This window comes from Lentinus tigrinus (assembly GCF_003813185.1).
Source record: "Lentinus tigrinus ALCF2SS1-7 unplaced genomic scaffold L226scaffold_30, whole genome shotgun sequence".
Lineage (NCBI taxonomy): Eukaryota > Fungi > Basidiomycota > Agaricomycetes > Polyporales > Polyporaceae > Lentinus > Lentinus tigrinus.
Genome location: NW_027137939.1, coordinates 346714 through 360828, shown reverse-complemented (window position 1 = coordinate 360828; position 14115 = coordinate 346714). Strand labels below are relative to the sequence as shown.

Here is a 14115-nt window from a genome sequence, read left to right as displayed (position 1 = left end):
GCCGACGAGGTCCTTGAGGAGCAAGACTACGCATTTTTCGAGGTGTCCATGTACGTGTGATCTCATTTCTCTAGCAGTGTTTCCTAACATATTTACACATTATTCCTGCCGCGTCTTTAGGTTCGCAGACCGTGACATCTTCATGCGGCACCATGGCGGCGGTATCGGACACAAGGGGATCGGTGTCGACGTAGACACCTCTCGCCAGCACCGTTTCCGTGTGCGGAAGGCGCATGGCGCTCTCCTCGACATCGACACGGTGTCCGGGCGATCTGGGTCTCATGGCGACGCGGCTCACAGTCCTCAAGGCGATGGCGAGAACGACCTGGACTCGGACTTGAGGCGCGCTGAGATGGATGAGCCACACCTTGAACACGGAACAGGGCCAGACGAGGATGTCGAGGAGGACGTCGAGATGGAAATTGCGCAGGATGTCGAGGGGGTGGATGAGGACATGGACGACGGCCCATACGGACAGTACGACCTGGACTTGGGGCATGGACACGAGCTTAGCGAGGATGACGAGGACGCGCAGGAGTTGGATGAGGGGGAGGGTGAACCCGAGGTCGCACAGCGGCTGCGCTTCGCGGAGGCGAACGGTGGGGATTCGGACTCGGACTACGAGGACTATATAGACGAGATGTATGCTGCGCATGGCTTTGCCGCATTGTGAATACACTGCGGCTGAATACGCTGCGGCTGTCCCTTCACCGTCATTCCGAGTGTGCACAGCAAAAACACACAAGCACCTCTTAGCTTTCTTACCTCAGGTCTCTCTGACTTGGACTGTAATTGCTCGCATGTCTCGATTTTATTTTGCAGGGCAATATCGAACAACCCGCGCCCCTCTACAGAGGTCTACAGACACTAAGCGCCCTCGACAAACCTTTGCCGCTCACCACAGTCTCGGGTATCGCCGACCCACTGCTACTGTGCGCGACAGTCCTGCATCTTGCACTATCATCAACTACCTCTACTTGCACGTTTTCCCGACGCTGGACGAGGCGCTGCAAGCACTGCTTTCGGATGAAGACGATGAGGACCCTGCCGAAGTGCTTCTTGCAGACCCGAACGAGGACGACACGATCGAGTGGGGTGACCTCTTCGGAGACATGAGCGGCGGTGAGGACTCGGACCACGACTTGGCCCCGACAGCGGAGGAAAACGACCAGGGGGAGGAGGAGGAGGAAGACGATCTATACGCTAACTACGCACCCCTTTAGATTCAGTAGCATGATTCTCCTAGTTGCACAGCTGCCGTGCAATCACGGCAACTGTGCGACTAGGAGACTTATGCCCTGCGCCGGGCTCCTGCAAGGGCATACCTTTCTCCTCCACTCTAATGAAGGTACGCATTAGTGTATAATTCTCTGTACATTACCAGGGTATCCGCGGCTTCATTACAGGACGGAGTATTGTCGAACGGAAACATATAGGCGGCCGTCGGATAGATGGTCCCCGATCGGGCCATGCAGATGCCCAGTACTCGGACGGGAGCCTGCCTCGCCCTGCACACGTTGTCTTGCGTGTATTCCCCTACCGTCAAGTCCCCCGTTTGCTGATGAAATGGGAGCGACCCTGGCACATGTTTTGATATCGTTCTGACCTGCTGAGTTGGCACGATAGGTCTGCAGTCTCGCCCAGCAGCGAGGGCAATGTTGCTGGTCGAGACCGAGCGAGAAGACTGGGGTACGTGGGTAGGATGCACATGTCAGTTAGCTGCAGATGAAGGCCGCTGGGCGAGAGTGCTGGAGTGAGGAGCTTGGGAAGGCAGGAACGGGGAGGTATTACGGGCACGGGACAAAGAGAAGTCAAGATGGAGTGGAGACCAGTATGTCCACTTTGAGATGGGAGAAGACTGAGGCAGCCGATCGTGAAGAGGTTGTGGTCGCCGATGCGCATGACCTCCTTCTGCCTGGAGGACGAACAGTGTGAGCGTGAGCAAGAAAGCGAGGGATGCGAAGACAGAGACGGACCTGTTGACGATGATAGCATGCTCTTCGATGATGCAACCGGAGCCGATGACAATGAGGCGTGCTATGGCGAATGTGGTTGCCTTGAGATGGACGATGGTCCCCGGGCGGACGGAAGTGAGCGTGAGGAGAAAGGCAAACGGTCGAGGATGGACGGACCTGCGCCGATGGTGATGTCACTTTTGAGTTCTACATCCTGGCAGACGACGGCCTTGGAGTGTATCGTGAACTTGCCTTGTCTGCAGACAGGCTCGTCAGCGGCGGGAGAGAGTAGACGGTCGGCAGATTCACATCGGAGGCATGAGCGAGCGGGGTCTCGGTCGTGTTCGTTGGGTCCAAGAGGCGTATCACCTCCACGGCCGAGTTCGAGAGAGCGAAGAGTTCGAGGGCAGCGGAGGCAGCGGTGGGGAGCCTGTTGGCCCGTCGACGTTGTCAGCCATTGTTGTGCGTAGATGTGAGGTTAGAATAGCGTGTGCATGTGTGTGAGTTGGAGATGGTCGGGTGCGCGGGGGACGAGAGGCAGACGAGAATCACGAAGGAATTACTGTACGGTACTCACGATGATAGATAAGACAGACGTACCTGCGGCGCTCCGACGCCCTAGGAACCCTCGCAAATACGGGCAGCCGTGCAAATGAAGAGCACGGGCGAGTGTTGAAGCTTTGAAGCAGCGGCGCATGGGGATCAGCAAGGGCGGGGCCAAGCTCAGGTTGGAGCTGTGCGTGGGATGGAGCTGGGCCTGTATGCGCAATGCGTGCGGCGAGATGGTAGGGTGCGTTACTTGCAAGGTCAGTATGCGGAGGACGACGTGGCGGAAGTAACAGAGACGGCGAGTTGCCGGGTGAAGTAGACAGCAGCGAGAGCCTCCGGGCGTGACAGAAGAGCTTTGCGAGTGCGATCTCAAGCCATTCGTTCTGGATATCAACAGCCAGTACTATTGTCATGCACACAATATATGGAGAATGAGGAGGTCAACCACCTGCCAATGAGGCACCTTGCAACGTCCCGCGACGTTCATGCAACAGCTCCACATATTCCGCAACGCCTTCATATGTGAACCTGTAGAAGACGAGCAGCTTCTGGCGCGGCTCCGTGCATCCCTTGAAGGCCTGCAAAAACTGCTCCCCTAGCTGAGCGAGGGACGTGAACCACTTGACCAGCAGCGACGCCATCACCTTCAAGAGCACAGAATGGGCGGACGAAGCGAGGCGCCCGAAAGTCAAATTAGAGACTACGGATTCGCGCTCCTCCGTCGTTCCAGCGATAGCCTTACGCCACTTCTTCACCTGGTTTACGAGGGTGGAGTCGTGGACGTCCTTGAGCACGTCCGGGTTGAAGAGCGTGGCCCAGAGGACGGTGTACCAGAACGAGAGGAGATCGTCGATTGGGTTCTGGAGGTACGACACCTTCTTCTCCATGGCTTTCCTCACGAAGACCGACATGAATTCGGGCGTGCCCTGGGCGTGACTCAGCATGTGCAGAACACCTCGGAAAGTTGTGAGTTGGACTTACAGAGACGGCTCCGGCATGCGTCGAAGTGGTGAAATATTCACCTAGGAAGGCCGACATGTCGGCGTCGATGGTCACCGCCTGGCACTCGGTCGAGACTCCAAGCTTTGCGAGTGCGCTCTCAAGACGTTCGGCAGCGACCACAAGCGGCAGAAGATATGCGTCGTGCCCGGCAGCAGTCTTCAGGCCGCCCCAGAAGTTGGCCGCGCTAGCCTGACCGGGCTGCTCGCTCTCCCCTGAATCCTTGGTGCTCACGGGCGCGCTGGAACGTGCCTTCTTGGTCGCGCTGCCCGCCTGGGCAGACACGGACGGCCGCTTTGCGGGGACGACGGTGCTGCCGGACAAGCGTGTAGCCGAGGACGTGTGCTGCGAGCCGCAGAGCGACTGCGGGGCGGTCTGTGGGTCCGAACTTGAACGGGCCAGAGGGTTCGCGAGGTCGTTGGTCGCGGGGGTATCCTGCGCATCCTTTAACAAGTTCGCCACGCCTCGTGTCGTGAACAGCGGGCACATGCGCGGTTTGACGAGCTTGACGAGGTTGCCGATGCTGATGTCACGATGCAGTACGCCGGGACTGTCATTGCCGATTTTCATGTAATTGAGCCATCCTGGATTTAATTGTCAGCTTGGAGATGCAGACCATAACGGAGGAACACCCACCGAGGAGACAGTGCAGGGTGCACCAGCTGAGATCCCATGCGTCCGTGCATCTCTCGAGGCTGTACCCCTCGTCCTCGGTCGCAGTGACAGAGAGCGTGCGGTAGTCCGGCTCGCTGGCCGTCGTAGCCGTCAAGGGCCAGTGATACGATGCCCATTCGCTGTCCGGGGGTGGTAGGAACATCGCGTTTGAGAACGCGGATCCATCCGCGCGGCATGCCTCGAAGGAGATGCGATGGCGTGGTACTCCGAAATCGCCACTGATATTGTCATAGACTGTGGGCTCCAGTCCTCGCTTTGGCTTGTCTGGCCATGAACCCTTGAGAACAAAACGGTCATCCCCGATGGCAGACGACGCGTGTTCGGGACCCGTGACAGCGTGTGGTTTCACGTAAGTCAGTTGTTGCGCATGATACCGCCGGGGTACGATGGCAGCTACGAAGGCTCGATGAACATCATGGTGCGTAGAGTTCAAGTAGACTTACGAAAAGCATGCTCTGCGGCTTGAGACTCTCCCGTGACAGGTTCCGTGGGGGTGTGCGGCCCTGCAGAAGCCAGTCAATGCGGTTCCGAAGGACAGCTGTAGCACCTACCCGCTCGAGCAGCATCAGCCTTGTCTGCTATGCGTGCTGACCTCTGCAGTTGGCTGGCGGTGGGATAGGCGCGGACTACGAGGGTACCTCGACCGCGAACAGAGAGCGAATGGAAGAGAATTTGATCCGCCACGGCTTGTACGGAGCGATCTGGATGAGAGGCGGATGAAGGGAGAAGGAAGTCATCGCCGTTTGTGAACGACGGGAGACCCGCGTCCTGGGGCGTCTGCCACAGTAGAATGGAGAACAAGACCTTCTGCACCTGCAGTACGCCGTGTGCGGTATCGATGCGGATTGGGCGAGATGCGGTGAGGCCACCGCGATGGTATAGGAGGAAGCGAAGCTCGTTGGTCGAGTGGTTAACGCCGATGACGAGGCTGAACGCGCGCAAGGGCATCGCGCTGTTCTGCGCGCGAGCGTAGGTCGATGCTTGCATGACGAGCTCCTTCCAGTTGTTGCTGACCTCTACAGCAAAGTCGATCTCCATCTCGTTGTCGCCCGGGCTCGCTCGACTCCAGTAGCAGACTGTCTTCTTGTTTAGCTTGCGCCGTCCTGCAACTATGTCCGGCTTGAGCGCAGGCGCGCCAGGGACCTTGTCTCCGGTGGGGCGGTCATATGGAGAGAAGACGAGGTTGGGAAACCAGGGAGTTCCCAGCTTGAGAGGCGACGGCTTCTTGCGGCGAAGACTCGCGTAGACGTCCTTGCAGTGAAAAACACATTCATTCAAGAAGCCGGCGAGAGGCTGGTAGTTTAGCCTCTCGACACGCGCTACGAGGTGCAGTGGTTGAGCCCGAGAGATTGTGTTGAGGGCGTTGCGGACGCAATGGTCGTCGCTTAGGCAGGTGTAGCACGCCAGAGGAGGATATGGCTCCTGTAGCTTCTCCGGAGAGTGTGCGGCGTTGATGGACTTGGGAGAGAGCATGCGCGCGATGTCGTCTGCGGGAAACTGCCAGGTCTGTTCACCCAGCTCGCGGACCCGGAGTTCAAGCAGATATTCTTTCCAGCGTCTTTCTGCAGCATCCATGGAGTCGAAGACAGTGAGCTAGTTGTTTTCATGGGCCCTGTGCTGCGTAGATGGCGTTGCGATTCTGGATGTGTGAAAGGTGGTGGTTCACTGGTTAGGAACGACTCGGAGTAGTGGCGGTGGCGGTAAGTCGAGCGCCAGAGTGAGCGATAACATGCACATACACCAGGAAACCGAGCCGAGGCTAGTAGTAAGTGAACTCTGCAACCTGGCGGACCCTCTGCTACATACAGTCAGTAGTGCGTATGATAGAAGAAGTTGCTGCGGTTTTCGCGGACCTATGAGCGTTTCAGACTTCCGATGGCATGGGACGATTAGGTATGACTATGGAAGATCGAAGTCAAGCATGACGCGACTCTTGCGTGGAGTAACAACTAGCTATACGAGTACAAAGCAATCGACGACAACTATGCACGTGCAGTGAGAGACGACTGAATAGTCCGCGTGTACGGATGAAAACTACACTAAAACACCACGAACAATGAAGTAGAAGTAGGTAGTAGAATGATGTAGGGGAGAGCGATGTCGTCGTCGACGTTGCACTACGGGCAAAAGACAGCCAGAGCGCGCTCCAATCCATAGAGCATAAGGCTGTATATGTAACGCACGAGATCAAGAGCGAGCAAGCATAATCCTACGTACATCTCGAGCCGGACGCCCGAGCGGCGAGCGCAAGAAGGAGGCGACCATTCCAAAAAACAAAAAGTCAAAACAAACAAGTCCTACACCTGCAAAAAGTCTGTCCGCAACGAATCCGCGTCTCCCTTATGCCCGCCTGCGACCTTCAACTGCCGCGTCCACGCAATCGGCGATGCGCTCAGGAGCGGCCTCGAGGTCGTCGGCGTCCCCGCGCCCTCCCTCGCGCTCGACGGGGTCTGGACGAGCCCCTCGCGCGTCTGCGGCCGGTCAATAGACATGCCCCGCATCTCGAGCGCATGATTGCTCAGGCTCAGACTCGGCGCGCTCAGCTCGTGCATGTGCGTGTAGTTCATCATGGGCGAGCTCGGGGTGGGCGAGCGCGGGCTACCGCCGCCGCCGAAGACGCTCGTGACGGTGTCGATGAACCCGCTGCCGCTCCCGCCGCCGCCGCCGCCTGTCCCGGAAGGAGCGGACTTCTGGGAGGCTGCGGAGGCTGCGGAGGCTGCGGAGAAGCCGGAGGGGTTGATCGAGGACTGGCCGTACCGGAATGCGCGTTCGCGGGCTCGCCGCCTGTTGTAGACGCGGCGGAGGATGAGGTAGATGGTGAGGACGAGGAGGGCGATGCCGATGAGCACCCCAAAGAGGACTGCGAGGACGGTCGGGACTTTGTTGGAGGAAGATGAGGAGGAGGAGGCCGCGGGGGACGTCGAGCTGTGTAGAGGGGACTGGTGTCAGAGCGGGCCAGCGAGCACATGCACGCCGTACATACCCGGAGAATGGGATGACACTTGAACTCGAACTTGATGATCCAGATGCGGTTCTGTATGCGTGAACACGGTGTTAGCGAATGAATTCGGGACGCACAACACACAAAAAGCCGGACGGCGCCACGCGGGCCTACACGCAGCGGAAGAAGCACATACGAGAAGCGCACCGAGCATACATTCGCTGCATCTGGAAAGATGGACGGGGACAGATGGATAGGTGGAGCGGAACGAATCAATGAAATGAAAGACGGCGAAGATCACCGCAGCGAGGCTCACGCGCACTGCATGTGGTCGACGTCACACACGCTCACACACCATGTCGCGTCCATGACGGAAATCGACAGCCACTGCGGCATGGTGAGACGTCGGACGCGGCACTAGCAAGACCCATACGGCACAACGCGGGAAGAAGGGGGCGGCGCGAAACGGGGACAAGGGCACGGTGAAGTGAAAAGCGGAAAGGCACGTACTGCGATGTTTCCCAAGGCGGCGTGGAGGTGGCAGTCCCGATCGAGGATGCGGCGCCGCTGCAGAACAAAACGCGAACAAGATGAGATGAGATGGAAGCGGCACGAAGGATGGAACACGCACCTTCCTGAGGTGAAGGTGATGTAGTCCACATCCAGCCACTTGCCCTTGACGCCGTCTCCGCTCAGAATGGCCGTCATCTTCACGAGGTGCACCGCAGAGGAGCCGTTGGACGAGAACGCATGCGAAAAGAGCTCCTGGCGGAACGCCGTCTCGTCTGCAGACGCATCGAGGGTCACGACCGTGCTGTCGAACTGCAGTTGGTACTTCGCCTGCATGATCGAGCTAAGCGTCAAGCTAGGGTGCCAATCGGGCGGGGAAGTAAGCGAAACGTACATGTCCGGGGCCCTTGGAGCCGTAAAGCGTGAACGCTGAGCCTTGGAACTGGAAAGACATGGATGCGCCGTCGGCGGTCGCGACATGGTACGTGCTCTGGAAGAACTCGTCGCGGTCGGCGTCGCTGTCGGACTGGACAGCCCAGCCATTGGAGTAGGAGAAGCTCGGGTCCGCGTCGTCGACTGTGAAGTTCATACAGTACTGAAAGGAGGAGGGTAGGCCTGGCTAGCTGGTGCGCGAGGTATGTGGGCGCAGGCTGCGCGTGGGTATCGTATGACGAGAGAATCAGGCTGGCTGGCTAGGGCGGGAGGTCACAAGCGCAAGCGGCGGGCGGGGATGCCGGCAGCAGAAGCAACGAGTTCAACACCGAGCTCTCGGGAGGGTATGGGTATGTCGGTGGGAGCTGGCAAGCATGAGAGCGAGCCTGCAGAGTACCGAGCGCGAAGGAAGGACGGCGAGTTGGGACGGTAAAGATTGTCGGGCGCAGGCAGGCCTCAGAGTCAGGATGAGCGCAGAGGAAGAAGCAGACCTTGAAGCTGACGGGAACGCTATGAGCGCGGATGGGAGGCCCAGGAACGGTGGTCGGCGCGCACGGGCGACGTCGCCAGCTGTCCTGTCCCTCGCTGTGTTTGATCCGGTGGGTGATGCAGTGATGTCCCGCCCCTGCTGGAGTCCCATCCGTCGGGGCCGCTGCGATCACTGATACAGCTCTTCTCGCATACAAAACCCTCCCTCGGGATCGTCTCCCTGAACTCGAACATCGCTGCGCACCGTCCAAGGCCGTGCAGACCCTCAGGAGCGTGGGCGCACGCTGCAGATCGTCCCGTGCCAGAACAACACGTTCTGCGGGGGCTCGTTGTCATGGCGGAGGATGGGCTGGGAAAGGATGGTCGATGAATTCGCAGGCGTCGGCTAGATCTGAGAGACGTACCTGATTGTTGTCGCCCGGTGGATATCCCGCCGGGTTCCCATTCACTCAGCTCCATTCGCCTTGCACATTGTTTTGCATCAAGCACGGTCTTCTGAGGGCTCACGGGATAGAGATGGGTAGGCTACACGAACCGCGAAGGAGCCGTGAGTTTGACCGTAGCGCGTTGCGCGCTTGACCGCGATTCTCCCGCGACGGATAAACGGAAGAGCGGGCCGACGGATACGAGGCGGCCCGACGCGTCTAACCTTCTGACTTGCGGTTGTCCGAGTTGACCTGAAGCTCTCATGGTTCTGCGGTCCAGCTACGAGGTCTTGGAACACCTCATTTGCGCGACTTACACCTCCTTGCAGCTCCATGTAGAAAGGTAGACCGACCCGAGTTGGCCGTGGCGATTAGTACGCAAACGTTGTGGTTACCAGCCCGGGCCACATACTGTCTCCCTCCCCTATCTGTACCGCTAGGTGCGGCTGCAAGTGGAGCTATGACCCTAAGGAATAAATGCTATTTATCAGAATCGGATCGAATCAACCCCCTCTGATATTATCAGCCTGAAGACCACGGACAGAGACTATAGTACTCTACATACTCCCCCCAGGTTCCCCGAGCGGATCGAAGACCGTGCCTTGCGTGCAGGAAACCTCGAAAGACAGACTCGTGTGCGTGAACCCTGGGGAATCGGAATACTCGATCGCGAGTCGTAACCATCGTACAGCGACAGCGACATAACCTTCTCCACCCCCTCGGCCTCAACCCTGTTCACCAGCTCATGGGAACGAATGACGTCGCAATATACGCAACGCTGGAGCCAAGCGCGAACTTCCGATCATATGCAGACAAGGACAATGTTCCTATCCAGATGAACTCTCTGAACCCCTCCGACGAGCCCTGCTATCTAGTACTCGCATCCAAAGCCTAGCCCACTTCCCATTCGACTCCCCTAGCTCGGATTCGGAAAGCTGAAGAGTCGATCGGTGGCTGGCGATACAGTGTATGTACATATCTGCCCCCCGATCCTGATTCCTCGAGCTCGATCGTGCGATCGCCTCAGCATGGCTCACCGACGGAGCAGCGGGCGACGGGCGACCTTGAGAGCGGGGATAGCAAGAACCATTCATGCGTTCACGCCCGACCCCCCACGCACGAGCTCGCGCTATCATGCGTGGTAAGTGTACAGTGTGCACCCACGCCGCCGCTATCGCACCGTGACGCCAACCTCGGATTCGGACAACGGCGGCCGTAGAAGGGGGAGGACGTCACCGACTCGGAGCTTGAGCTTGAGCTGCAAGGTTGGTTCAGCGGCGTAGAACTCGCGGTACCCGGGCGCGATCTATCATCTCAGACGTCGAATACTCGGGCTATCGTCCCGCTATCATGACTCTGAGTTGCGCGCCGCAGCGTCCGAACTTTTACCTGAGCAAGGTTCAGCAAAACTCAGCGACGCGACTCAAGGTACTCACCTAGCACTAGTAGTCTCAAGATCTCAAGCTTCCAAGTCTGATACTCACGATCGGGCTATCGCTACTCTCGAACTCGAACTCGGAGTCGGAAGGAGGTATACACGCAAGCACCCGCAGCGGATTTTTATTCTACGACTAAACCGAGCTTACAACCATGAGAGAGAGAGAGAAAGACGAGCGAAAAGACGAGTCGGAACACGAGAAGGGAAACACGAGCCAGAGAGTACGAACGCGAACGCGAGCGAAACGAGACGGTAAAACAAGCTTGAAGCAACTGACAAACACGAGCGCAAGGCACAGGCATGGGGCAGGAAGAGTCCTTCGGACAGCGGAGCTATGTAGAAGAAGAAAAGGATAGTAGAACACATGTGCATGTACGAGCCCCTACGCGCAAAGACCCACGAAACGAAAGAAGGCGCACGAGCGATGAAACCCTTGTATGTATGAATCCACCGAAAAAAGACAAACAAAACACAAAGACAAAGAACAAAGAACGTATAGGCAAATGTGAAATAGCAGAATAGCATGAAGCATGGAAGCCGGACGGGCGTGCGCACATGAGAACAGCAAGCGGGTAACGGCGCGCACGCGCATCAGGCAGGCAAGGGGCGCGGGGGGCAGGGAGCCGGGAGAAACGAGCAGCAACGGTTACGGTATTAGCGGACGGTCGGGTGTGCGTACAGGTAAGTATGGTATGCGTGGAGAGCAGGAGCAGGAGCAGGAGCAGGAGCAGAGTTAGATATATACGTGTAAATCAACTTACGTATGTACGGGCGCGAGCAAGATAGAAACACAACAGACGAACGCGAGACGGAGAGGAGACGAGAACCAAGCACAGGCAGCAGCGAGCGCGAGCGACGAACGCGAACGAGAGGAGAGGCAAAGACCGACGAACGCCGTCCTCCACGCAAAGCATGCAGAGCAGGACGAGCGAGCGCCGCGCCGCGTCACCGACGAACCCCAACGCCGCGCCTACGCCTACGCCCTCATTCCAACGGCAGCGGGGATTCGTACTTGATCATCCCTGTGGGACTCTCCCCCAGGCCCGGCGGCATTCCCATGTCCAGGGGATCCCCCGGCGCGCCGTCCACCTGCAGGGGATAGCCCCCGTCCAGCATCGTGTGCGTGTGCGTGTGCGCGTGCGAGTGGTGAGCCAGGAGCGCCGCCTGCTGATGGTGCAGGTGATGCGCTCCCGTATGCCCGTGGAAGCTGCGACTGTCCTGGACTCCCCCCTGCGAAGGCACCGTGACCTGTGGCGGGGGAGGCGGACCCTGCTGCTGCTGTTGCTGGTGATGCTGGAAATACGCCGTGGCGCCCATATGCGCCCCCGGATGCGGGCTGCCCGAAAGCTGCGCCCCATTCGCCGACGCGTACGCCTCCGCGAGGCGCCTCAAATACTCCTCCTCCGAGTTCCGGCGTTCGCGCTCCGCCGTCTCCTCGCGCTGCTGCTGGTGGCGGAGCTGCCGCAGCTGCTCCTGCTGGTGCCGGTGGAGCTCGAGCGAATACATCTGCGACTGCTGCGAGTGCTGCTGACGGAGGGGGACTCCGACTGGGCCGATCGACGAGTGCGAGCTGCGCTGTGGTTGTGACGAGTCCTGAGGATGTGGTGGGCCGCGAGAGCGCGCCTGAGCCTGAGCCGGTCCCGGCCCCGGCCCCGCCATTCCCATGCCCACCTGCGAGACCTGATGGGCCTGATAGCGGTACAAATGGTCGAGCTGCTGCTGCATCTGCAGGTGGGTCATTGCAGAGTTCCATGACGGAGAGCCGTCGAGACTGGGGCCGAGACTCGCTCCCGTACTCGTACTCGCCGCCGCCGCCGGTAACTGGCCGAGCATCTCCGCCGATCCGTTCGCCGAACCGTTCGCGTGGGGGACCTGCGGCGCCGTCATCGTCGTCGGATCCAGAGTAAGGTCGCTTGCGTGGGTTGGACGCCCCTGGTGCGTATGCGCTGCCTGCTGCTGAGGATTCGGCGGCGTACGACGCTGACCCGCCTGTGGCTGGTGCGTGGAAGGAAAATGGAGAGTCGTATCCGCCGGGAGACGTCGGCTCGTCTGCTGGTCCTGCTGATGCATCCTCGCCGCCTCCATAGCCGCTGCCGAGTCTGCGTATGGGCTCGAGACCGCCGCCGAGGCGTCCATGTCCGATGGCAAAGCGAAGGGATAGCTCTGGCCCCCGAGGCGCGCCCAAGCTTGATATTGCTCCAGGTCCTGGAGGGAAAGCGCCTGAGCCGGCAGACCCTGGTGGGTAGTAGTATGCTGCGGGGGCGGTGCCTGGGCGAGCAGCTGTTGAGGGTCTGCGTCCGTGATAGGGCCCGGATGGTGTTGGTAGAGGTAGTACGGAAGAGTGTGTGAGGGGTTGTTGCTGCTGTTGGACTGGAGGGGCGGGGAGCGACCCGGGTGGGGGTGGGATAGACCGGACGGGAGGGAGGGATGGGGGGACGACGGCACTGAGGGGAGGGAGGGATCGAGCTGGGTCTGCTGTTGCTGATGCTGAAGGGCCGCTGCTAGATCCTGGGCGTGTTGCTGATGAGATATCGGAGAGACTGAAGTTGAAGGGGGCGGAGGGGACGAGAAAGGACTGGCTCGAGTTGTGCTGGAGCTGTTGGTGGTAGAGAGAGGCGGGGCCTGGGGCAGACGGAGCGGATGATGAGGGGGCACGAAAGGACTGGCCGGGGTCACGAAAGGAATGACTGTTCGTGGGACGGACGCTGGGTCGGTCGACGTCGGAAGTTTGTATGTGCCAAGTGCTACTGCCTGGCGGATGAAAGAGCGCATTCGCACCTTCGTACCCGGTGGAGGTGCCGGGGCGGATGGCCAGAGGGGGAACAGCGTGGGAACCGTCCTCTTGTTTGACGGCCATGGAGGGTATGGAGCCGTTGAGGGAGGCGGCGGAGGTGGGGGACACGCCCGAGGGGTTTGAAGCCCCCTGGGCGCGCTTGCGACCGTTGCCGCCCTTTGAGGCGGCGGTCATGGTGGCATGGAGGGAGGTGAGCTCCTGCATCATGCGTTCGTTCTGGTCCTGCTTGTCGGCGTGGACGGTCTGAGCATGTTGGCGGAGGTTGTCGAGGCGGGAGAACTGCTTTCCGCAGTGGCAGGTGAAGGGACGTTCGCCGGTGTGTTTCCTGGTGGGCGTCGGTGAGCGCGTTGAGGGGGGGGGCGGGCGGGGAGAGGGGAGGACGAAAAAGGAAGAGGGGCGGGGAAGACGTCAAGAGAGTCGGGGACGTACCTGATGTGCCTGGCGAGATGCTCGCTCCTGCTGAAGACCATCCTGCATTCACCGTAGCCCCTGCATTGGAAGGTCTTGGCCGGGGCGGGGCGATAGCGAGTTTTGCCAACGCCTGAGCTGGCGGCGGGAGGGACGCGGTTGTCGGTGGACGGGGCGGGGAAGGGCTGGTGGGCGACGACGGCGGCCATGTCAGCGTCGAGGGCGTCGGGCGGGGTGAGGGAGGCAGTGGAGGGCAGCGACGGCGGGGACTTTTGGCTGTCCATTGCCCGTTGGAAGCGGCACAAGCCCAACCTAAAAGGTGCCTGAAATCTCAATTAAGGCACTTCCGGCGGAGTCTGAATCCGCCGCCCGCACCGCTGGGTCAGGCACTCTTTCGCCGGTACCGAATCTAGAAGGCGGACCACCCCACCTTTCCCTTTGACGTCAAAAACATATCAGAACATATCCCTGCCGTCTTATATCCCTCAACCAGCAGCGAC

The 14115-nt window shown here is 59.6% G+C and overlaps 6 protein-coding genes across 6 annotated transcripts; 1 reads left to right on the top strand and 5 right to left on the bottom strand.

The window, feature by feature from the left end:
• Positions 1–9: 9 nt before the first annotated feature.
• Positions 10–1223, top strand: L226DRAFT_574117 (uncharacterized protein; the record flags this gene model as incomplete). The annotated part of the gene is made up of 3 exons (XM_067684977.1): positions 10–50; positions 121–642; positions 905–1223. Coding segments are annotated over 3 exons (882 nt in total), but the record flags the coding sequence as incomplete, so codon positions are not given.
• A 640-nt stretch (positions 1224–1863) lies between these two features.
• On the bottom strand, positions 1864–2077 carry L226DRAFT_432688 (uncharacterized protein; the record flags this gene model as incomplete). Its single annotated transcript, XM_067674719.1, has 2 exons — positions 1864–1911; positions 1973–2077. Coding segments are annotated over 2 exons (153 nt in total), but the record flags the coding sequence as incomplete, so codon positions are not given.
• Positions 2078–2943: 866 nt separating this feature from the next.
• On the bottom strand, positions 2944–5798 carry L226DRAFT_538241 (uncharacterized protein; the record flags this gene model as incomplete). The annotated part of the gene is made up of 5 exons (XM_067681454.1): positions 4730–5798; positions 4622–4681; positions 4140–4571; positions 3486–4087; positions 2944–3430 (listed from the first exon to the last, which is right to left on the bottom strand). Exons 1-5 carry the CDS (start codon positions 5751–5753, stop codon positions 2945–2947), a joined length of 2604 nt encoding a protein of 867 aa, XP_067531950.1. The 5' UTR covers positions 5754–5798.
• Positions 5799–6114: 316 nt separating this feature from the next.
• L226DRAFT_208400 (uncharacterized protein) lies at positions 6115–8394 on the bottom strand. The gene is made up of 5 exons (XM_067672891.1): positions 8024–8394; positions 7751–7959; positions 7630–7686; positions 7162–7212; positions 6115–7103 (listed from the first exon to the last, which is right to left on the bottom strand). Exons 1-5 carry the CDS (start codon positions 8216–8218, stop codon positions 6476–6478), a joined length of 1140 nt encoding a protein of 379 aa, XP_067531949.1. The 5' UTR covers positions 8219–8394; the 3' UTR covers positions 6115–6475.
• Positions 8395–10475: 2081 nt separating this feature from the next.
• On the bottom strand, positions 10476–11167 carry L226DRAFT_208377 (uncharacterized protein). The gene has a single exon (XM_067672889.1). It carries the CDS (start codon positions 10936–10938, stop codon positions 10558–10560), a length of 381 nt encoding a protein of 126 aa, XP_067531948.1. The 5' UTR covers positions 10939–11167; the 3' UTR covers positions 10476–10557.
• L226DRAFT_208380 (uncharacterized protein) lies at positions 11164–14012 on the bottom strand. Its single transcript, XM_067672890.1, has 2 exons — positions 13637–14012; positions 11164–13532 (listed from the first exon to the last, which is right to left on the bottom strand). The coding sequence occupies exons 1-2, from the start codon at positions 13897–13899 to the stop codon at positions 11390–11392; spliced, it is 2406 nt and encodes an 801-aa protein (XP_067531947.1). The 5' UTR covers positions 13900–14012; the 3' UTR covers positions 11164–11389.
• Between the last annotated feature and the right edge of the window lie 103 nt (positions 14013–14115).

What these genes read in the sequence shown, in the direction of transcription:
- L226DRAFT_208400 (XM_067672891.1), bottom strand. Translation starts at nt 8,218, where the DNA reads ATGAACTTCACAGTCGACGACGCGGACCCGAGCTTCTCCTACTCCAAT. An exon ending in GCTCCAAGGGCCCCGGACAT is followed by an intron (nt 7,960 to 8,023) that starts GTACGTTTCGCT and finishes TCGATCATGCAG; the next exon opens with GCGAAGTACCAACTGCAGTT. An exon ending in ATCACCTTCACCTCAGGAAG is followed by an intron (nt 7,687 to 7,750) that starts GTGCGTGTTCCA and finishes TTTGTTCTGCAG; the next exon opens with CGGCGCCGCATCCTCGATCG.
- L226DRAFT_208377 (XM_067672889.1), bottom strand. Translation starts at nt 10,938, where the DNA reads ATGCTATTCTGCTATTTCACATTTGCCTATACGTTCTTTGTTCTTTGT.
- L226DRAFT_208380 (XM_067672890.1), bottom strand. Translation starts at nt 13,899, where the DNA reads ATGGACAGCCAAAAGTCCCCGCCGTCGCTGCCCTCCACTGCCTCCCTC. An exon ending in CATCTCGCCAGGCACATCAG is followed by an intron (nt 13,533 to 13,636) that starts GTACGTCCCCGA and finishes GACGCCCACCAG; the next exon opens with GAAACACACCGGCGAACGTC.